This window comes from Myodes glareolus, chromosome 10, assembly GCF_982192425.1.
Source record: "Myodes glareolus chromosome 10, mMyoGla1.1, whole genome shotgun sequence".
Lineage (NCBI taxonomy): Eukaryota > Metazoa > Chordata > Mammalia > Rodentia > Cricetidae > Myodes > Myodes glareolus.
The window spans coordinates 16,883,220-16,907,920 of NC_142035.1; the positions used below are offsets into that span (position 1 = coordinate 16,883,220).

General features: G+C 42.8%; 1 protein-coding gene across 12 annotated transcripts in view; it reads left to right on the forward strand.

Moving 5' to 3' along the window:
* Ptprt (protein tyrosine phosphatase receptor type T) overlaps positions 1–24,701 on the forward strand; it is a 1,106,759-nt gene that overhangs the window by 378,762 nt on the left and 703,296 nt on the right. For all 12 annotated transcript variants that reach the window (XM_085697063.2, XM_085697062.2, XM_085697064.2 and 9 more), the window contains exons 3-4: positions 3,094–3,365; positions 13,875–13,956. In XM_085697063.2, coding sequence (XP_085553189.2) covers positions 3,094–3,365; positions 13,875–13,956 — 354 coding nt within the window. The remainder of the gene's footprint in view (positions 1–3,093; positions 3,366–13,874; positions 13,957–24,701) is intronic.

Genomic DNA, 24,701 nt, shown 5'->3' on the forward strand with positions numbered 1-24,701 from the left:
TCCGCCTACCTAATTTTCTGTCCTATCAAGGGGCCAAGGTAGTCTCTTTATTGACCAATGAAAATAACACAATAGACAGATAACCCTCCTCCATCATTTCCCCTTTTTCTGTTTAAACAAAAAAGAAAGGCTTTCATTTTAACATAGTAAAATTACATATAACAAAACAGTTATCAAGCAAGAATTATAGTCACAATATTTATAACTATATCTTTATCATAATAATGGAAAACTATAACTATGACTATCCATTCTTCAACTCCATCAAAGACTCCAGAAGGATATAATATTACCTAAGTAAACAAGAATTAAGCAACTTCCAAAACTCTAGAAATGACAGAGACATCTTGCTGCCTGGACAGTCACCCAAAGTCCCTCTGTATCATTGGGGTATCTGTCTTCAGCCTACAGGCCCATAGTATCCAGAGACATTTCCATGAAGCAGGAAATTTCAAAGACAGTTCAGTCACTATCTGCTGTGTCCTGCAGAATGTCTCGCAGACTCTTTCATGAATCAGGAACTCCGAAAGATCATCTCACCTTTAGGCAAGTTCAGCAGTCCTCTCTCTGCGGGTTCTCTGTGTCCAGTTTATATAACAGTCCAGGCAAGAGCAGTTTCTTGCCCAAATGGCTAACCAACTCCATAAGGAGCCTCTTCGATGCCCATCTTCCTCTTGAAGTAGATTGGTGCTGCCAGGAGCAGACATGTCTCATTGTCATGAAAAGTCCTAAGTTATTAAAACATTAAATGCCATGTTCTGTAGTCTTTGAAAGATATGAATGTCTATCTGAAATATATCTATGCACCTCTAGAAAACCAAACTAATATTACTACAAGCTTGACTATTATCGATAATTATCCATTAACAACCTATATTTTCTAATTATACATTACATTTTTAAAATGAACTACACAATCACAATACATCAGTCAAGATCAGAAATATATATACATATAACAAAATTGACCTTAAAATCTATACCAATGAAATTATTCATATCTATAGCATATCCCCTTTAAATGTAAAAGAACATTTATAAACAATATTTGGGAATATGGACATAGTTTATTTCTCTCCAAACTTCTTTCTGCTGTATAGGGGCGCTGTTAATCAGGTCTTTCATGGTAAAACCTGTCTGCCAGGTTCATCTCAGTTGGCAGTTGAGTGAAGTAATTTTTTGAGGGTGTTCACAGCAACCTTTCAGGAGGGTGTGGTCTATCATACCATATTGGGATAGAAGCAATCCACAGGGTCTCATCCTCTGTGAAAACAAAAGAAGAACATCCTTTCCAAAGTATCATATCCTTAGATCCAAATTTAGAAGTCAAGGTATTTTCAAAACTGAAGTCAACAGGTATGTTACTTTGGAGAAGAGATTTTGCTTTTGTTTCCACAGAAAGTGAGAGGTTGTGGATTCATTCTGAGTTAATAAAAATCCAGTATGATCAAGGAAGACCACCTGAGAAATCTCCGACAGGAACAGATGGCCCAGATGTCTGAGTTCTTCATCCAGAACAGGTTCAAGACTGCTGCCTGAGATGATCAAGACTCACAGGATACTCTAGTCAGGACTTGATGATAATTCTATATTTTCTTTAGGTCCCCATAAGATTATCAGCGCCCCCAACCAGCAGGAAGTAGCCTGAAATACTACGCCCACATTCCCAACAAATGGACTATGGGTATTTTCCTTTGTTTTTTTTTTTTTAAAAAAAAGAGGGAAATGGTGTGGGAGAATTATCTGTATTCTGTCGATCATATTTTAATAAAACGCTGATTGGCCAGGCAGGAAATATAGGTGGGTCAACCAGACAAGAAGTGGAGACAGGGCAATGAGAATAGGAGAAGGCTAGGGAGGAGGAAACTTCCTCAGCCACTCCTGCGCAGACCACCGAGGAGGCAGCATGTAACTTGCCCAGCTGAGAAAGGTACAGAGCTGTATGGATAACATAGATCAGAATAATGGGTTAAGATAAGTCATAAGAACTAACAAGAAGCCTGACCTAATGGGCCAATCAGTTTATAACCTTATGGAGTCCTGTGTGTGATTTTTCCTTGGGGTATGCCAGCTTTGGGGTACCGGGTGGGACGGAAACCCCAACAAGCCCGCCCCTCATATTACAGGTTACCTCACTTAAAATAATGTTTTCTAGCTCCATCCATTTGCCTTCAAAATTCAAGATGTCGTTATATTTTTTTTCTGCTGTGTAGTACTCCATTGTGTAAATGTACCACATTTTCCTTATCCATTCTTTGATCAAGGGGCATTTAGGTTGTTTCCAGGTTCTGGCTATGACAAACAAAGCTGCTAAGAACATAGGTGAGCACATTTTTTGTAGCATGATTGAGCATCCTTTGGATATATACCCAAACATGGGTCTTGAGGAAGGTTGTTTTCTAATTTTCTTAGAGGCAGTTATAGTTATTAGAAGGAGTTATATGTTCTACCAGTAGATACCTACTGTTAATGTGAGTTAATATGAGTCTCCAAGTGCATAGAGTGCCACTCACTTCGCATTCCTCCTCGAGTATCTTAGAATTGGTTCTCATACTTTTGGGGGGAGCTATATTTCTTCCACAGATAATTTCTATTTGTATATTGTCTCCTTTAATATGGAGTCTCCCATGCTGAGTGCAGATGGAGTCTGTCCATATACAGGACCCTCCCATATTATAGAGTTTCTGCCTTGGCTGGGACAAGCCCCATCTTAGGTGAGGTTATTTCCCATCCCATGTTACCTGTAGGGACTGTGGTTGACTCCCTTCTGAGGTTTTTAATCCGTTTCCTCCTTTAAGGTTCTGCACTTAGAGATATGCAATCTACCAGGTAGAAATGCTCCCTGTATAGGACCACTGATTCCTGATCTCCTCATTCTTCCAATGCCACCATGAAGAGGGATTTTAGCCCCAGTTATGGAAATCCTTCTCAGAACTCTGAGAAGGGATGTGACTTTCTCAGTCACCCTAACCTGTTTCTAAAATGGGACTTCATTTCCAGCCTCCCTATTAGGTACCATGTATGGGTGTGACATGTTTTCAGAAGGGCATTTTCTCTCTTTGTCTCTGTCTGCTACCCACTGTGGGTCTCTAGGCTCCTTCATGATGGTGAACAGCTCCGGAAGGGCTTCTGGCCAGAAAGCGCATCTTCTTCTGCCGACCCTGAAGGAGAATGACACCCACTGCATTGACTTCCACTACTACTTCTCCAGCCGAGATCGCTCCAGCCCGGGAGCCTTGAATGTCTACGTGAAGGTGAACGGTGGTCCCCAAGGGAACCCTGTCTGGAACGTGTCTGGGGTTGTCACCGAGGGCTGGGTGAAGGCGGAGCTAGCCATCAGCACCTTCTGGCCTCATTTCTACCAGGTATGACACTTAACCGTTCTCTCTTTCTAGTAGCTAACGCTTATGTATCTTCATCCCCCTTAACTTTCCTAGAGTGGGTAGATCTAGAAAGGACCTTATTTGTTTACTCATTCAACTCATGCTGAAGACCCCTTTCTAGGGATGCAGAGGGGACCCAGCCTAGCCCCTGCCTCCCTGGAGGTCATCAGGAGGGGACCGATGTGTAGATAAACAGTGGCAGCATAGCAGGGGTCATGTGGAGTGGAGACATGCAGACACTGGAGTCTCTTGTAAACTAACGACTGAATTCCACACGTGGTAAGGTTGAGGTCAGGAGAGGTAAGGTGACTAGTCGGGTAGAGGTTATTTGGTTGATGGGGCAATAGGGTAGTGTCTAAGGTGAGAAGACAGCTGGGCCCTATTTGGAAGGTTGGATTCAAATAGATTGGAAAGGGAGGGGAAGACATTTGAAATATTTGGGAAAGAGGCTCATGCAGGACACAGAGCATGAGAGAGTGAGAGATTTTTGAGGAATTTGGAATCTACGTTTTCTTTTTTTTCTTTCTTTTTGGTTTTCTTACTATTGTTTGTTTTGGGTGGTTGTCCTCCCACCCACCCTCATTTTGGGACAGGGTCTCGCACTATAGTCCAGCGTATCCTGGAACTCACAAAACGTCCCTGGCTGGCCTTGAACTTATATCAATCCTCTTGCCTCAGCCTCCCAAGTGCTGGAATTCAGATGTACGTAATCATGCCCAGCAGAAACTAAGTCCTTTAAGGATGTCTTGCAGAAGAGACATACAGGGAAACTAACTCACAGAGCATGTAGGTCATGGGGGTTTGGAGGCCAGGCTAACAGGCCCGTCTTAGAGCAGTGCTTTGGTTGGGAAGAAAGGACCACGCTTTCCTGATTGATTGCTGACCAATACTTTTATAAGACACACTAAACTATGTCGTTGTGATGCTAGATTGTTATGTCTGCCTGGAACCCTGTTCTTACTTGTCCTATTTATCTCACTGTGGATGAAGACAAATGGTACAGACTCACACAATTCCACGGAGTGTTTGCAGGGGTACAACTCTAGAAAGGTGTTAGTCAAAATTATTGAGAAATTTTCTTAAAAAACATCATCAGTTAAAATTTCCATATCACGGAATTGACATGTGTTTAAGTGTGCACTCTAGTGCCTTTTCTAAGTAAAAGCTACTGTGTTCTGCATTCACCACCATCACCCATTTTTAGAATGTTTCCTTCATCTCCTGAGCTCCCTTGTACACCCTCTCAGTTCCCATTCCCACTGATGAAAGCTCTCAAGTAAAGAAGTGCCACCAATCTGCATTTTGGAGACAATGTCTGGTGTCTGAAGCAGAAGATTAGATGGCCCTGGGATGGCAGATGAGTGGCCAGGGCTTCCTAGATGGCCCCGAGTTCCACACCCAGTTTGCAGCTCTTTCAGCCAGTCGGTGTTCGGAACCGAGTTCTCTCCTGAGCTTGCTTGTTTACGCTAATGAGGCACCTTCAGCCCTATTTCTTCTTTGTTTTGGCAACTAAAAATCAGCATTTAATACTCAATTACCTTCAATACTTAGCCTAGATTTTTTTGCCACATCTGTTTCCCATTTTATCTTCAGTGGCTTGTGATTTGTTTTTAGAGTGACTGCATTGTCCTCTGTTAGGCCTTTCCTGCAATTCCTCTAGAACTGGAGGGGAGAGAATGATGATGGTCACGACAGTGATGCTGAGGGGATGGTGATAATGATGATGATGATGATGATGGTGATGGTGATGGTGATGATGGTGATGATACCTACCACTTATTGAGTGCTATATTATAGGCACAGCACAAAATAGCCTTTTAGAAATGCAGAGGTGAGTCAGGCAGAGCCTGGCAGTCTGGTAATGAGTGTGGACTATACTCATTTTGTATCAGGTAAAGCACCTACTCCCTCTGTGAGAGCAGTAATGTCTTATCAAGAAAAGTGGCTAAAAAGAGAATATAATGGTTTTAACATGTGTATCATTAACACTGGGACATTTTTTTTTTATTGTAGATGTCTTGAGAAAGGTGCCTTTGGCCTCCTTAGCTCTTTGTCTTTTCTCCCCTTGCAAAGAGGTTTTTAAGTAGTACCGGGTCCACAAACCTTGATCTGGCTTCACGGTGTCAAATATGTTTCAGAGTTCACAGTATTTGCAATTCACAGGGTTATAACATTTACATTCGCCATGTGCTTTATAAGACACACCCGTCACAGGCTCTCTTCATGGTGCACCAGAGTCAAGTGCACAGATACACAAGGTGTGGCATAAATTAAGGCTGGGTATTATATCTGACCAGCTCGGCTTAGCTTTTATCACCAATTTACATTATAAAATACCCGTGTGACATAGGTTGTTTCCGCGCATGCTGGGTATCTAAGTCACCCTTGGGATGTAGCTCCCCAGTTTTGTACAGTTTCATGGATGAGGGGAGTTCTTTTTGCTATCTTAGGAAGAACTCACACTAGTTGTTCTGTGAGATGCTCATTGGTAAAGGTGAAGTGGTCCAGGATTTTGGAAAACCCTGTGGTATCTCTATCTAGGAAACAGAGCTAGCCAAGTAGGATTCTAGGGAGCCAGAAAGAAATCTGTATATTAGTATTTAATCTACTGTCTGCTATGTAAGTTTGACCTTTACCTGACTTCAGCATGTGAACATCATAGCATAGAGGTAATATTCTAGAGAGTAGTATCCCAGCTTCCTGATTTATCTGAGATAGCCAAAGTTTATTCCCCTTATCTTGGTGAATTGTTGTCTATTGTGGGGATCATTTGGGATTACTATATTACACAGTCTTTAGAGATTTGGAGCATGTTTGTTGGCACAAGTGATTTTGGCTTATCCATTTTGTGCACCAGACAAAAAATGTTTTGGTTTATTGGGCCTTAAGTGTCTGCTATCACTACCTAACTCTGTTGTTGTGCCACGAAAGCAGATATTCACAATATGTAAATGAATAAATGTAGCTGATCCAATAAAAGTTTTACGTGTAGCAATGGCTGATGACTGAGTTTTGATTTTTGGGCCTTAGTCTGCTGTACTCTGATGTGGATGAGGCTGAGATACATTACAAGTTCAGCAGCACATAGGAAAACATTGACCAATCTCGAGCCACAGTGAAATTTCTGGTCTATAGTGTTCCCAGTGTACCACTGAGTGTGAACATCTGCTATCTCCACAAACTCACAAACACTCCCACTGAGGCCTTAGGCTTCAATCAGACAACCTTTTTTAGAGCCTGCTGTGAGTAGGTGCAGGAGAGGGTCACGGCTTGAAGTATACGAAACAGGATAGTTGACCCAGAAAAGGGACCATCCCTCCATTTTCCCTGCTCTTTGATGGAGATTGTGAAAGAAAGGATATTTGATGAGCTCCCATCTCCCTGGCCCTGTGGTAGGCCTATTTCTGTATCCCATGCATTTGTACAGAAGCTCCCTGTTTTGGCTGGCAGCAGCTCTAGCCTTCTAGAAGAGGAGACATCATTAGTAAATCAGATTTCCCATAATTCTGACTGAGTTCTCCAGCTCCGAGCTCTGCATCCTCTGTTTTGAGGAAGCATTATATCTGTTCTGGAAATCTTCTGTTCTCTAACTATGGGATGTTGGCTGTGCCCTATCCTCTATCATGTAGGGTTCCAATTGTCTCACATATAAGATAGAAAGGGGAACAGGTGGGTACCAGAAGTAGTCTCTCTGTAATGTAAAATAGATCATATATGGAGAGGCATGTCAGGTTTGAAGTGACTGGAAGGAGGAAGGAGCAGAAGTAGAGGGAAAAGAAAGGAAGGGAGGAAACCATCCCTGAAGAACGACAGAGTCCGTGGGCTTGCCTTCTGTGGCCTCTGGGTTTTTTCTTAGGACGGTAGCCTTGCCCAGAGACTTCCAAACAGCTTCCATCACCCTCACATTCCCTTGGCTCTGAGCTTTGTGAGGACGAATCACTCATGTGTTGAGAGCAGCGCTGGAAAATGCACATGTCACCCCTGTGTACACTCAGCCATTTCTGGGCACTCACGTGGCCATAAGCACAGCTGAGCACACACAGACACCTCAATTCTTGTGTCTGCCCAGATTCAAACACTCAAATACGCACGCTCAGGGGTAGACTAAGGAGAAAGGGGACCCCTCAAGAGACTCAAAGATGGGAGCAAAAGACTTCAGGCTCCACTCCTGTGGTTAGATCTTGTGGACTGAGTCAAATTCGGATTTTAACATTCCTGGGCTTTGGACCTTATGGGTTTGTGTATTCATTTATTAAAGTCATATTTCACAGTCCTAAAATTGACTTTAGCTCTGTAATAAACAAAAATGTCATCTTTCATGTTATTGGACTTTTGACGGCTGAGGGCCCCAGGTGAGAAAAAATCCCTTTGCTGGCCACACACCCCACCCCACCCGTCTCCCTGCTCTGGAATGCTGGTTTAATGACTGTGAATCTTTGTGCTTCTGGTCTATGCAACTTTCTAGATAATATCAATTCGATTTCATATTTTAGTGGCTCTGAACTTCTCTGCCCTAATATTTAGGGGAAAAAATAACACTGTTACTAATTTTTCAGCCACCTGCCCGCTCTTCTCTCTGTTTCCTACCTTAGAAAAATGGCCTTTTATTCAGCCCTGAACAGTGTCCATAGACCTTTGAGATGAAGGACTCACCTGATGTTACTGTCAGTCTCCTCAGAGCTCAGTCCCTTTCTCAGGATCTACCAGGCACCTGGCACTTTAGGTTTAGTATTGACAGTGATAATACAGCACACCCTCTCTCTCACGCCCTTTGACTTGCACCCTGTCTCCTGTCCCACACTCCAGTTCTTTCTGTTATGTCCGGAATGTTCCTCTGACAGAGTGGGAAAGAATGTCCCTTGATTGTACTCTAAGTAATCTTGCTGGAGCATGCTTCCTAAGACAGACCCCGATGAGCCAATATTTTCCTCCTATCTTTCAAGAGATGTTTGCACCCCTTGGAAACTTTTGCTGTGTTTTCTGCAGAAGGATTGCAGAAGATCAGAGAGAAATCCAGGGTCTCTTAATCCGTGACCTGATATGTTCACCTCCTTCCCCGAACAAATACATCAGAGTTTATTTTATTTTAGTGTAATCCTCTCTGAGTCTCTCCTGGGAGTTGCTTCCAGGCTTTGACTCTGCACAGAGACAGGTTTGAACTGGCCTGCATAAGCCTCCTCTCCATATCTGCATCAGCGGATCTCCAGTGGGGCTTCAGGCTCTGGATCGCTGTAGTTGACAGTAGAGTTCATGCAGCAGCCTTGAGGCTGAGGGATGTCCTTTACAGAGCTTGAGATACTGGGACCAGACCTTCCACTGTGGTCTTTCTTTCATCCAGGGTCCCTGCTTCTCTGAGTGTCCTCTGCCCTTCTGGACATGCGGCCTACTGCAGTGTTCCACCCAGCTGCACTGCCTCCCTCCCTGCTCCTTGGAGACATTCACCTGGAGAGTATTCTCAGATCTCCACTCCCATCTCCCTCTATCACTTCTCTCGTTTTCATGACCAAAGTTGGCCATTATTTCTCTGTTCACAGCTCCTAGGTGGACTTTCCCTCTACAGGAGATTAACATCCTCCTTTGTGGTATCTGTCCTTAGAAAATGGCCCTGGCTAAGACCTAGCCAGTGATTGACACCTCCCATCCCAATGCAGAGCTGTGGAGCGGTCTCTGCCACTCAACACAGCAAGGGTCTTCTGAAACACCTCTGAACATCTTCCATGACATTTAAGAGATTTGCACTCAGAGATTAATATCATTCCTATTTTATTTTTTGTGATTTTCCTACTGAAATTACTTGCCAGATTTTGGGGGGAGGGTCATGGAGGAAGACTAATAATTTCTTTTCTTGGCTATCAATAATTCTTTAGAAGTCCCCAAATAACTGGCATAAATATTAACTGGCATAAATATTACATGTCTTGTTCTCAGGTTGTCATTTGACTCTTGAGCTTTTTCAGACTCTTGTTAACATAAGAAACATACTCTGACAGCATAGTTATTAATATGCATTGGTAATTTAAGAACTTGATTTTTATGATTGTTATTATTTTCTAGTTTTAGGAAATTTGGTTTCAAAAACATATAAAACCAAACCTATACAAATTTTATTCATTGGGAGACTTATTGGTGTTACACTGTAATGTAGCTTGTGATCACTTTATAAATCCGTGAGCATTTGAACAGAAGGTTTGATTTCTCAAAATATTTAGTAACACACTTAGGAAAAATATATAGTTGTCATATTGGTTTTTCTATTGATTGATCTATGTGATTGACCAAGAAATAGATCAAAATCTTTAGATCCTATCATTATTTTCCTTTCAAGTCTCTTGTCTTGAGGGACTTTGAATACAATTTTTAATGGTCAGTTTAGTCTACTTAATGGCTATACTTTTCAGTTTGGTTAAAAATCTACTTTGAAACAATCCCATTATTTTTTGTAACAACTGTTTTCTGTTCGCTTGCATTTTTCTTATTGTGTCTTTGTTCCACGTGTTATTTGTAAGGTTACTGAGTTATTCTGCCTTAGGTGTTTATCTTACTGCATACAATTAGACTTTGATTATTTAGACAGCCTGGGTGTTTTCCTCTATTTTAACCCATTTATATTTATTGTCAAAACAGAAACATTTTTTCTTGGGTTTGTCATTTTTTATTTCACAGTGTGAATGCTTTTCTGCTATTTCTTTTGAAATATATTTACTTTATTTTCTTTTTGTCTATGGACTTTACTTTGTTTTTTCCCATTGAATTACTTAAACTCTGTCTCGTGCACACACATACACACTCACACACAGATGCGCAAGTAGACACCTGGTTCTTTATAGAACAATGTTGATAGATTTCCCCTTCTGCAGGATGAAGAAAATATCTTTTTTTATCTCTACATGCTTTTTTTCAGGTCATGCACAATCCCATGTATTAATTCTCTCTGAAGGACTGTATTTTTTTTTGAAAACACTTTTCTAGAGTGGTCATTATGCAGAAGCCCCTGTGTTGTTGCATGTCTGTCACTCCCATCATCATTTCACAGAACTCTCAGATTTCACTGGTGATCTTATCACCAAGGAAACCGTCTCTTCACAGCTATTGCCACCTTCTCTTCCCGCTCTCTTAGTATAATCATTAGAGCTCCAGGACCCACTGAGAGCTCTAACCTTTGAATCCGCTGGCCTGAACAACATGGTTCCCCATGGAGATTTCCTATTGATCTCAGCACCTACTTTGTTGTCCAACCACAGGCTTGAGCTGAGTCTAGTGACAGGGGATTCATCTTGGAGGTCATCACTGTGGTAGACGTGAGAAACAATTATAGGCTGAATTAAATACTGGCACTGATACCTGACTGGCTTTGACAAACAAATGGCTGTTTCCTATGATCTGTCTAATAAAAGAGATGGAAAAACAGGGGCATATTTGAGAAATTCTACTATGGTAGAGTCAAAAAGAAACTGAAGATAAGGGATAAGGTTGAAGTAGAAGCCAATATAGGTCCTCAGGACTCCAGCTATGATTAGTGGGGAGGGAATAGCCCTATATTTTAGGAGGGATGACCCATTGGGTGTAAGGTAGAACACTGAGGGAAAACAGGCTCAGAACTGTTATGTATTGATTGCATATGAGGAAATGTCATGATATGTATAGTAATTCAGAACAATGAACTGGTTAGATGATGCTGACTAATGCTCTGAGGAAAGACATAGGACACAGAGCTGGGCTTGGAGTTACCAATGAATTGGCAGTGGCTGAATCCACTAATCCGAGCTGGAGTTCTCGCCACCTATATGGACTCCTACTTCAACCCCATCCCTTATCTTCAGTTTCCTTTTGATTCTACCTTAGAATTTCTCAAATATGCCTCTGTTTTTCCATCTTTTTTATTAGATGGATCCTAGGAAACAGTCAGATGATGAGTAGAGGAGACGCAATCTCCAAAGGGATGGAGAAGGAGGAATGCCTATAAACTTACGGGGGATGGTCTCATAGATATGAGAAAAATCAAATATGAAATATCCTCTGAGCCTAAGCAGAGATGGAAAGAGAGAAGCTGTGGATACTGGCAATTCCAGAAGCATGTTTAAGAAGTAATAACAACTATAGTATACATTTATTGAGAATGCCATGGGTGCAACATTTTCAATAGGATATTAATTCTCTCCACCTGAAAAGTTATCTAATGGGGTCAATATTGCACAGACACTGGGGCTCAAAACACAGAGCTCTTTCTTCTTCTTTTTATGTAATATTTTATTTATGTATACAGATTTTTTTGTCTACGTATTCCAGAAGAGGGCATCAGGTCCCATGGGACTACAGTTATAGAAGATTGTTAGCCACAGTATGGTTGCTGGGAATTGAACTCAGGGTCTCTGGAAGAACTGCCCATGCTCTTAACTGCTGAGCCATTCCTCCAGTCCCATCATCTTCCTTCTGAAAATAGGAGAAAGATTTGGAGAATTTTTATCAGATTTAGTAATTAGAATATTAGTGTCTGTCATAAAAGCAGTCTTGAGAGAGATATTTGTGACTGATTGGGATTTATTTTTTTCGAGGCAGGGTTTCTCTGTATAGCTTTGGAGCCTGTCCCGAAAGTTGCTCTGTAGCCCAGACTGGCCTCAAACTCACAGAGATCTGCCTGTCTCTGCCTCCTGAGTGCTGGGATTAAAGGCGTGCGCCACTACCGCCTGGCCATTGATTGGGATTTTTATACTTAACATTTTGTGGAGGAAGTAAGGAAGTGATATGAATGGCTTTATTAAACTACTAAGAATTGTGATTGAAATACAATTGACCACAGAGAAGAGCTTCCTACAAAAAGGGAGTTTTTTTTAATACTAGGAAAAGCTGATACCATTTATATATGTTAAGGTCAGAGGGAAAAAGGGGAGAGCCTAGAAATAGAGTAGGAAAGAAAAGTCAAGAAGAGTCAAAATTCTGGAAACTTCAACAGGGATCAGCTAGGTTCAAGTATATTGACTTACTTGCAGAGATTGTGGTTGGTGTGGAAGAAGGGTAGGTTTGCGTTTAACAGGGACAAGTCAGCCCCTCCCTGATCTTGAAGCTGGAGTGCCTTCTCATATAGGGTGAGTGGAAGATAGAAAGATGGAGAACACAGGGTAGGATTTGTGGCTGGAGAGGGACGGTCCACAATCGTCTTGACAGGGTTCAAAAGGAGGTGCAAAGGAACTAGTTTTATAGGCAGAATCACCTTGGTGATTAGCCACCATGGTAGAAGGAGCCTGGGCCTGGAGAGATGGTCAGAAGTTCTAGGTGAATATGCAGACTCCAGGGCAGTGCAGATGCGGGTACTGTGTGGGTCTCAGGAATGGATGAAAGAATAGTGAGCTGGGGATGATTGGAGGGTTAGAATCTGAGGATTGCAAAGTGTCACGTCCAAGTTCAGGAATGTAACTAGTGTAGATGGGGGAGTGCGAATTAGTACTGTAAAAGATCCTGGCCATGGGATTCACATGGGAACTCATTCCTCCTCAGTGAATTGGGTGGGAAGACAAGGGAAGCTGAACTATAACATCCTTGTGGGAGTAAAAAGTTTGGGTAGGGCTCAGAGTGGAGAAGAGAAAAGTTCTTGCTTCCTTTCACTCCTGGATAGATTGCTATTAGTCTCTAAGAGGTGTGATGAAGACATCCAGGAAGCCTTAGGAAATGGCTTAGCCAGCAAAGTGCTTGTTGTGTAAACACAAGGACTCGAGTTTGAACTCTGTCACCCCTGTACAAAGGAGGCAGGCTCTTAGTGGCACAGTCTTATAGTCCCAGGGCTGGACAGGCGCAGACAGTCTAGCTTAACTGGAAAGTTCTCAGCCAAGTGAGAGACCCTATCTCATAAACTAAGATGGGTGGCACCTGAAGAATGGCAACAGAGCACACATGTAAATCACACACACACACACACACACACACACACACACACACGCACACACGCATGCACGCACGCACACATACTTAGGAAATTCAAGTTGACTATAGAGTCACACCAGGATCAACTCTCCTTGGCTTACACTGTTTCCCAAGACAGTAAGGAAATTGGGCTATTTGTAATAGTTCCTTCTGTAATTCATTTGGAACCACAATGAGGGAGGTACTGATGGGGACCCGGGATCTTGTGTTATCTCTGAAATCCATTAAAAATGTTCTACATGGCTACTTTTATTGTGGGTCACCAGAGTGTAGATGTTTTTTGTCTTGTTTGGAAACCCAGGTCAACTAGCAGGATGTCACACATTTTCTAATTGGTCTAGTAAACTAGAGAGATATTTTATCTCTACCAAATCCTCAGACGGAGCGGGGCAAGATCCTGTCTCTCTGAACCCTCAGAGTGAATGCTTGAGCGCTGGTGTCCTCTCCTACTGTGAGGCATTGGTGCCTGGTTCTGAGGGAAAACTGACACAGAAAGGGATTGGGGGCTGTGTGGCTTCTTCAGGTGGGTATGGACAACTGCTTCTGTGAAACTGATGTCAGCCCTGTGTATTGCAGGTCATATTTGAATCCGTCTCTTTGAAGGGTCATCCTGGTTACATCGCTGTGGACGAGGTCCGGGTCCTTGCTCATCCATGCAGTAAGTCTATCCATTTCCCCTGACACATCCTCTCTCCGTGCCAGACTGGGTAGTCGCAAGGATGCAGTGCCCCTATTCATTCAGCTCACAGCCATCTCACTTGCTCTCTTTTAATCCTTCAAAACTGCTTACACACCCAATGCAATCAGTCCCGAAGAAATCCATAATTTTGCTGGCCGGTTCAAGAGGCAGAACCTCCAGGAATTTGCAGAGACTGGCAAAAACAATTTGTCTGAATCTCTCTCCATTACTAAGAGAGTCTAAAGTCCTGATTGTTTATTAGTGGGATTCAGACCACTGAAGTGGAAGAATTAGAGGCCTTTGGATAGAATCTTCTGCAATTGTCTTTAAAAAAAAAATAAAAAGAACAACATTAAACACGAAACAAATTAGCATACTCTTCACCCACAAGGAAAAGGACCCCAGAGCTATTAATTCTTTACAAATAGCTTTAAACACACGTATCAGCACTGTGTAGGTGTAGGGCAAGATTACCATGGTTCATACTAATGGTACAGTGTCAAGTCCTCAGTGGCATGCCACTCACTCCTCCTTGAAATTTCCCTCTTTGCTGCATTCAGTCAAAGACATTTGAATGTGCCTCAGTAGGGGCCACACAGCCCCTGTGCAGCCAAGTCCCGGGTGCAGGCAGTTGTGCTGATATTATACCTCATAGGTTGGAAGACTCTAGTCTGGGGATGCCTAAGGGATCAGGGAAGCCACTGCCAGAGGTGGCTGGGATGCCAGGTCCTCAGTTTGGAAGCACTGTGTTTTATATTCCTACCAGTTTCTTGGCAGCTATTTAGTTCTAGATGACTCCCAGAGGTTCCTCAACTCTTCCATGTGACCATAAGACATTGAGTTAAATAGATTTTATAGGATGAAATACCCATGGCAGACTGACATTTAAAAAAAAATCTTCGTTTTTTTCTTTGACAATCTCATACATGTAATGTAGTGTTTTTTGATTATATCTATGTATTAGTTCCCCCCAGGATCCCACATTATATCTCCCTCCCAGCTTCAAATACTTGTTCCCCCACTCTCTCTCTCTTGCTTGCTTATTAATTAATTAATTAATTAATTAAAATCCACAGAGTCTAATTAATGTTTTCCATATATGTGTGGTTGTTGAGTTCATCCTTGGGGTATGGGGAACTGCCAGTGATCACACACCTAGAGAAAAGAGAAACTTCCTGTTCCCATGACATATTGCAGCCATCAGCTGCCAATAGTTCCTCAGCCAGGAGTGGAGGCTCTAGGGAGCCCTTACTCTATTCTTGCTAGGATTTTTAACTGGATCGATTTTATGCAGGCCATGTGTAGGAAACCACAGAGAATATGAATTCACTTGTACAACAGCCATGCCCTGCCCAAAGGGCAGCAGCTCACGCCCACCCCTTATCGTCTCGCTCTTCCATTCCTTCAGGCTCCTCTTCCGCTGTGTTTCCTGAGTCTGGGGAGGCAGACTGCCATAGACATCCCATACAGAGCTGAGTTGTTCCTTTTTGAAGGTTTTGTAGAATTCTGCAGAGAACTCATCCAGTGCTGGCCTTGTTTTCAGTTGGGAGACTTGTAACTACTATTTCAATCTTGCTGCTCGTTAGAGACCGGTTTAATATTTTTATTTCATGTTGATTTAATTTTGGTATGTTGTCTGCATCTATATTTTTTCATTTCCTTTAGATTTTTTTTCAGTTTAGTGTAGCGGAGGCTTTAAAAACATGTTCTTATTTTTTTTTTCCGAATTTCATGGGTATCTGTTCTAGTGTTTCTTTCCCAAATAATTTCCTATTTTACTAATTTGTGTCTTTTTGTATTTATTTTAGTAAACTTGTCTACAAACTTGCCAATCTTATTGATCTTTTCCAAGAACCATCTCATTGTTCTATTGATTATTTGTCGTAGTTTTTCTACTCCATTAATTTCAGTCCTGATTTTGATTATCTCTTTCCATCTACTATTTGGGCATCATTAAGTTATTTATTTGAGAATTCACAATATATTTTTGATTCAGGCACTTACTGTTATAAATAGTACCCTTAGTACAAGCAAACTAGCTTTGTAAAGAAAAGAGGTTTGTTAGCTCACAGTTTTTAGAGGTCCAAGGGCATAACACTGGCATAGACTGGGGCCTGGTGATAGCGTTCCAGCTTGTAGAGTTCCGGATCAGAGAAGAACATCACATGGAAACACGGAGGGAGGACACACATGGGTGTCAAATCTCTGTCTAACACCAGGATTGAATTGTTCGTGCTCCACTGTGAAGAATTTGTCCACGCCTTACCTAATTCTGAAACAGCCCATTCTAAATGTCACCGTCAGACCCTACCCTCTTGGTGTCACTTGACTTTGGGGACGCAACTTGGTGTGAGTTGGGAAGACAAATCATTCAAACCCCAACAGTTAGGCTATGGGTAATGGGGCAGCTTACCACCACCTCAAGAGGCATCCTGAGTTCTTCTCTGTGTGCCTTTTAATAGCCTCACATGACCACTCCCCAACACACACACATCTGGGCATGAGTCTCACATCAGCCCCACCGTGCTGCTGCCATTGAAATGAATCTTTCCACTTCTGTTGCCATTCGTTTGTCAGATCTTCTATTATCATTTCCTTCCCACTTCCGGGGAGAAGACCACCATGGTCTGACTCGTTGGCTTAAAGCACCTTCTCTGGAAAAAATTATGGCCAGTTCCAAGTTCCAGACAATATTAAGGGGAACTGGGTCTGATGTCTATGTAAGAGACGCTCTCTCTCAGCGATAAACCAGCCACTAGAAACACAAGGTAGACTGGGTTCTCTGTTCTTGCTATCATCTGGGTTATGTCTCAAGCCTTTCAGAGTGTCTTAGGTGGTTATGTCCACTGACTCCTGCTTGGGAAATATCTCTGCGGAAGTCACAATCATGTGAAGAGGATCCAAAATCCCCAACAATGCAGGGTTTCAATGGAAGACATACAGATGGGTTCCCCTTGCCTGTCCTGACTGTCTCCCTCCCTTGATCCTCATGAGTCTCATCAATGTCAGATACCCACTAGGGAATGATCTGTATTCTAACACTGGACAATGGTGTCAGGAACACCTGTTCTTCTCACATCCATTAAACTACACATCCAACCCTATGCATTCTTCAGTGTTGAGCAGTCTCCCCCATAAGCCTTTTATCTCCTTACATCCTGCACGTGTCTATCGCCATAGAGCACACCCACCTTTGCCTCCAAAGCTCATTGTTTTTATGCCTGGGCTTGGTCCTGGTGACCCTTGGTTTTCTCCAGCAGAATACAGCATGCTGGTCAGACCTTGGGTCCTAGTGCTCCGTGTTCCTGTTGGAAACCTCACTTTCACCATAATACCTTGATGCTCATCTCTTGACCAGCTTCACTGTCTTATCTCCGAGTCCTGTCCATCACCAGCAGGTACTCCCTTCTCTTCGTTGTATCGCTGGACGAGAGAACCCCTGAAGTGCATTTGGATGGCTTTTTACCTACAAAACCATAAGGATCATTGGGAATCTTCTCTGTTTTCACTAGGATGTCTGGGAATTTAAGATTCTCCTAATAGCCCCATCCTCCTCCTGCTGAGAAGTGTGGATTGCATAGTTATAGAATTGCTGAGAGTCGGTTACCCAGCAAATGGACCGTGGGCCATAACTCTAGAAGACATGACCTTGGCTTTATTTCTGCATGGCGTATTGTGGTAGTGTTCAAGCCCAGCGCTCAGGAGGCTTAAGCACATCCTTGCCAGAAAACACAATGTGAGACCCGTGAAAGAGTAGCTGGAGTCAGAGAAAATCACACTAAGGAGATGTGCAAACACTGCCAGGGTGTGTAGTCCCCTGAGGTACACTCACGGCTCCTACACTCAGGTCACTGCTAGCCTGGGGTTTTACCCTTTCTTCATTTCAGCAAGTAAGTTATTGATTGTGAGTGGTGTGTTTTCTTGAGCTTTTCTGGGTGTAGCAGATAGTTAAGCATGAAAGGGTTGGCACCTGTGCTTGGGTGTTTAACTAGCAGGGGGCGAGAAGGGGAAAGAAGTTGAGTATCTAATACTAGATCTCAATGGATGGTTTGGGATATGGGAAAGTGTTGTGAATAGTATAAATATAGGAAGTGGGACATGCAGACAGTGTGGTCATGGGATGTGTTTTCAAAGATGTGACCAGAGCTGGGACCCTAATCATGGAAAAGGGTTTGCTTTCTAAAAATCTGGGAAGGGGGCTTCTAAGGCGAGGGAACAGCAAGGGCAGAATTGCTGCACTGGGTAACAGCCCCATGCTGGCAGTGTGTCCTGGTAGGTGGAGCACAGCAATCTATGTCCCAGGTGAATTTTGGGCAGGTGAACTGGGACCTCAACACTCAGGGCCTCAGGCGTCATTGTGGGTGGATATTAGTCATAAGTGCAGGGAGGCAAAGCCAGGAGGGCTTATTTGTGGATGGAATGCTTTCAGTTAACTCATGAAAGGTGCTATCCGGTATATGGGGAAACTAAAAGGAAGAGCATTCTGGAGCTAGGCTAGACACAGTGGTGACCTGGATGGAGCAGGGAGGGGAAGAATCAGCCGCTCATCACACAGGAAGCGATTACTGAGCTTGTACTCGCCAGACACTGTTCTGGGATCGTGGAGCTCCAGGAGACAAGCTCGTTGTCTGTCCTCGTAGGTCTCCAGTAAAGTGAGTGAGACAGAGGCAAAACCACCAATGCCACAATTATATTACAGATGTATAGCAGATGGTTTACTGCTTCGCAAGGACTGTGGCCCAGACATCGCCAGAGATGAGGTGGCTTAAGTGATCACACTGCATTTCCTAAGAGCCCTTGTGGCTAGGAATTCAAGGTTAAGGTGTTGAGAAACTAACTTTAGAGATACCGTCCTAGGCTGGCGAAGTTTTCCTCAGTGAAACCTCCCGTGGTCTTTTCTCTCTGTGTAAAAGTCCTCGGTGTCTTTTTGTGTGTCTGGATCTCCTCTTCCTGAAAGTACACGAGTTGGATTCGATCAGGGGCTCCCCAGCAGCCTCTTTTTGGCTTAATCAGTTCTAATGAAGCAGTATTGCTAGATACAGACACATTCTGTGTTTGAGTTTCCAGGAGACAGCGGTGCTATGGAGAAACAGACCTTGGGAAAGCATTGGCCAGGCGGGTACTGCAATCAGGGATTGGAAGAAACTAGTCTTATTTGATGATTAGTGTAGGAGACAGAAGCCCCAAAGAAGGCAGCTTCCCCGTCTCTGAGCATTCCTTCTACCTCTGAGGTAACCACAGGCCTTGTAGCTGCTCATGGGATTTCACATCATCTCGCCTCTGCGCCTCCTGGGCAGCCGGCTGCACTGCAGTGATTCCCCCACATCCTCAGCCACAGAATTAATTTTACTCAGAAGTTTGCAAGATTTTAACTATACTGAAAAAAATATATTTCCTTCTATCTTCACATTTTTATGAGTCTCTGCTTCTGTCCTTCAAGACATTTTGTCTATTGACACAGGACCATAGTTTATCAATAAAGGATTCAATTAATTATTCTAAAAGTTGTGGACAGAGGAATCAGGACTGATTTGCAATCTTATCCTCTTTCCCATTGAAGCTGGCTTTAACTGTTTGCCTCAAAGCTTCCAAAACAGTGACCAAAAGTCAGGCATAATCCTCCAAAGAAATTATTTTCTTTTACCATGGAAAGCTTCTCACCCATATTTTAGAGCCCATTTAACTTGCTGTTGTTGTGATTCAGAATTATTTTGTAGCTATCATTCTCTGCTAGATCTTGGTGCCAGCCCTTAGCAGGGCCACCGCAGTTATAACTTCGAGAAATGTCAGTACACTGTTCCACTCAGTTTCAAACTTTCGAACTCCCAAGTTGACTTTTAGATTTCTTTTTTTTTTTTCGAACCTATTTTTCCCCCTATCATGGGGCCATGTCCCTCAGCCCACAGAGCAACTGCAACACGCTTCTAATGTATGTAGGAGCTTTCGCTTCAATTGTGTGGCCTCCTGCTGAGCATTGTCAGGTTTAAAGAGCGAGTAAAGGGCACAATAATACGTCTTCAGATGCTGCACTGACATCTGCAGGAGTTTAAATGTCACCGACATCAAGGCATTTTGCCCCAAATGCACAGTCGGTTTCCTCTTAACCCTGTTCAGCAGGATCCCATTTTAAGGGGAACTTGGTCTCAGTGAGTAGTCAGGGGGTGCCACAAGCCTAGCGGATGGCTTCTTGGAGGACCCAGGAATGCCTGTGTTTGACTGAAGGTCGGCGAGTTGACGTTGGTACAATCATTTCATTCCCCCAAAGTGCAGAGGCAGAGGGAAGGTAATGAGGGAAAGAGTGACTGGAGAGGAGGCTGGAGTTGGGGGTGAAGGGAGAGTCAGAGAAGCCAGGAGCCCCAAGAAGACCAAATGCAAGGAAGATCCCAACCAAAACATACTGATCATGAGTCAGGGGTGATCCAAGGCTTATCCAGAGTAGACATGAGAGGGAGGGCCTATGGGGAGACTGCAGAATGAGAAGACAATTGAGAAAAGTCCCTGTAGTTTAGTGGTCCCCACAGTGTGTGGAGGGGGCGGACTCACTGCTGGATTTAGGGGCTCAGATAGGGTACCACTGGCCATCGTTAATTTTTCCAAATGACTGAACATAGAAGCAACTTATCAGAGGCCACGAATTGGTAGGACCTGAGTACTGATGAGTTTGGCTAAGACTGAATGGTGGTGTTTTCATCAAACGTACTCAAGATTGTACGGTAAGGTACTTCACATAAAATGCAGACTGTTATTTTTCTGGAGAAATCAGATGATTGACAGCTCTGAACAAAATACTCCCGCCTCCACCCCACTCCCTGCAACCCTTTCAATGTGGTATGAGGTCCTTTAAGTTCCCCTCTGTATCCACCATTCCGTAGCAATTTGCCAACATTGGAACTGGCACTAAATACCAGTCCTCACTCTGCTTGCAGCACTTTTTCTTTATTTTGTGGAAATGTCTCTCCAAAATGGAAGATGAAAAATGGAGCAAGAAGGCGGTGTTTTTGTTAGGTTTGATTTAAAGTGGAGCCACTTTCTTCATTTGTGTAGTGGTCTGGTTGCTGGGAGGGCTTGGGTTTGATGTCTCTGCTGTAAAGCAGAATCATCCGTGTTTCCCGAGAACGTGAACACCTGTGGACATTCCACATCTGCATTCTGAATTGGGAAGGGAGGAAGGAGATGAAATAACAATGAAAGAAACAAGAGTGGAACTCTGTGGCTGAGAAGGGAGAAGGGGGAGGAGTCAGAAACCTGCAGGTGCCAATCAAAGGGGAACTGTCTCTAAGCGTATGTCTCCCGGAACTTAACCATTTGCCCCATGACCCAAAGGAAAAGAGGAGGGTGGCTTTTGTAAAACACAACAGGATGACTTGATTTTGGAGCCTAGATATCCCTTTCTATATGGTGGGTATTCCCTTTCATCCCTCTCTATATAGGGTGGGTGTTTCCTTCCCCTTTGAAAGTGAAGTAAAAACAGACCTACAAGGTTTGCTCCATCCCTAGCTAAAGCACTGAGAGTTCCAAACCCACTTCCCAGAATTATTCGGGAGCCAAAGGAGAACAATTGGAAGCAACCAGAGCAGCATGACACTTGTCACATTGGTAGAAGAAGATGACCTGCAGAAGCCCTCTCATCTGGGCCTTGCACCCGTGACACTTTAGCCGCAGGGCTCTGACAGTAGCATGTGGGGGTGTCTGAACTGTTGTCAGCTGGTTTAAGGACCAGAGCAGATGGTATATACTTTCTCACAGCAAGTGTCCTCAGTCACACTGAAGTCCCTGGGTTTGGGGAGAGTCTTACAGGTAGTGGCACATTTTGGTAGACAAGACAGGTCAAAACATCCACAAGGGAAAGGAGCATGGACGGGGGTCCCTTGCAAAATATTTGGGAGCAAAAAGAGAATCCAGCAAAGTCATCACAGTCCGCCCCGAGGGTCCTTTCTCTGCACTCCCAGGCCTGTCCAATGACATCATCTTCCCTTTCAAGGTCAAGAAGGCAAGAGAGTGACTACTTCAAAATGGAGTTTGGGACTCAGATGGGGCTAGGCTGAATTCTTTGTGTCTCTCTGTGAAGCTCTGTAGCTTTGGTAACTGTTCTAGTTTCATCCCTGTTGTATGATAAAATACCTGATTAAAAAAAAAAACAACTTAGGAGAAAAGGATTTATTTGACTTAAAATACTAGGTTACACTCTATCATAGTCGGGAACACAAAGCAAGCAGAACTTGAAGCGGATACATTCACAGTCAAGAATAGAAGGAAATGCATGCACACGTTCTTGCTTGCTTACTTATTTATTCTCAGCTCAATTTCTCCAGTGACAAAATTTAGGGTCCCCCGCCTAGGAAATGGCACCCTACCCATGCTGTGCTGTATCTTCCAGTATCAATTAGCTTCATTCCCCTACCAGAAAGGGAACACTTATTCTCTGCTGATGGGAATGCAAACTAGAACAACCACTATGAAAGGCATTGTGGAGGAAAATCCAAACTCAGGAGATGGAAATAGATCTACCACAGCATCCAGCTAAGCCACTCTTGAGAATATACCCAAAGGATTCTGTACCTCAGCGTAGAGGATAGAGGGAGTTGCTCCTTCATGCTCATTGCTGCTCTATGTACAATAACTAGTAAATGGAAAGGGCCTTAGGTATCCATCAACTGACAAATTGATACTGTACATGTGGCACATTTGCACAATGGAATATTAAACTATTAAGAAAAATGAACTTGTGAACCATTAAGCTGTTAAAAATGAAATTATGAAATTCTAGGGTAAATGGATGAAGCTAGAAACAATGATTCTGAGTGAGATAACCCAGTTCCAGAAAGACAAACTTCATGTATTTTCTCTCCTTTGTAGATACTGCCTTTGAGTCAGATTATGAGTGTGGGTATGTGTGTATGTTTTTTTGGAGAGATTAGGAATAACCCACAGAGATTAGGAAATTAGTAAGGAGCTACAGGAGGAAGGGAGCTTTCAAGGGAGGAGAGATAGACCACAGTACTCTGGAGGATTAAAAAGGAGTAATGGAACCGGAAGGGGCAAATTTGGGTGACACATGGGAGAACAGTGTAGTCTGATTTTTGTTTGGGTCACCAGCTCATAAATAATGATGCAGAGACTTATTACTTATGAAAGGTCAACTTTATCTATGGCTTGTCCCACTAGCTCTTATAACTTAGCCCATATTTTTTAAAATTAATCTACGTTCTACCATGTGGCTTTTATCTCTATCCTCCTATTCTGTGTGTCCAACTTGTTCAGCATCTGGCTGACTTCTCTAACTCTCTTCTTCCCAGAATCCTCTCTGTGCCTGGAAGTCTCACCCATATCTCCTGCCTAGCTATTGGTCATTAACTCTTTATTAAACCAATCAGAAGGTGCCTTGGTAAAGACACATCTTTAAAGTATACAAAAAATATTATACAACAGGACAATATAGAGGAGAGAATATAGGGAGGAAAAACTTAACAGTGAAGGCCTTTCGAGAAAGTCCTATGGAAATCTACTACTATAGGAGCTTTCTGAAATATGTACTGAAGCATAAAAAAAAAGAATTTTAAGAGTTGTCCTGCAAGAAGAGGATAATACCCCAGCTAGAGACCACATGTTAGTAAATAAAATTCCCAATAACAGAAAAAGGCTACCTCTTTTTGAGTTGTTGGCCAACAGGGTCCCATAGACCCCACTAAGTATTATAAGCTGTTGTCAGTACTGTTGTTTACCCTCCAGAACTTAATGATAAAATTATATATTTTTAAGACTCTACATACTTAAAAATGAAGCTGATATTGACCTAGAAGCTCTATCTCTACTGATGTAGTATTGAGCATGGGCCCCTTCCTTGTTCCATCCCACCCGACTAGCTTACACCTGAAATAATTACACGGAAACTGTATTCATTTAAACACTGACTCATTATTTCTAGCCTCTTATTGGCTAACTCTCACATCTTGATTAACCCATTTCTATTAATCTGTATTTCACTATTTCACCACAATGTTGTGGCTTACCAGGAAAGATTCAGCATGTCTGACCTGGCGGCTGGCTCCATGGCGGCTCTCTCTTACCCTGCTTCCTTCCTCCCAGCATTCAGTTCTGTCTCCCCACCTATCTAAATTTTGCCCTATCAAAAGGCCAAGGCAGCTTCTTTATTTAACCAATGAAAGCAACAGAAATACAGAAGGACCTCCTACACCATACTGACTACATTTTATAGTGCTAGAGAGTGCTATGTGGACACAGGAGGAAAAATTAATTAAAACAAAACAATGTAATAAAAACAGAAAAAAATTAAAAAGCAGCTATCAGTTTTACACAGCTTCAGACCCTGAATGCTATAACAGCTAGTGACAAGAGAAGATATGTCTTTGGTACAGTTGTGGTGCACTTGTCATGAGAGCACCCAATCACCTTCTGATAGTACCGTTTGATGGAACCCATACCTGACATCATTAATAGGGACAAGAACTGTGACTAGATAGGTCATGGGATCTAGAGGAGGACCTAGTAGCACTATTCTGCTAAATGAATATACAGTATTAAAATAACTACTATTGACTTATTGCTATAGACCAGTGCATCTCAAACACTATCAGTGAAGTTTCTCCTTGCATCAGACAGCAATGAACACAAAGACTCACAACTGGCCAACGTACAGAAAATAAGAGATGCTGGAGTGCCCTGCCCTAAATGGAAAATGCATACCATCACGCCCTTTTCACAAG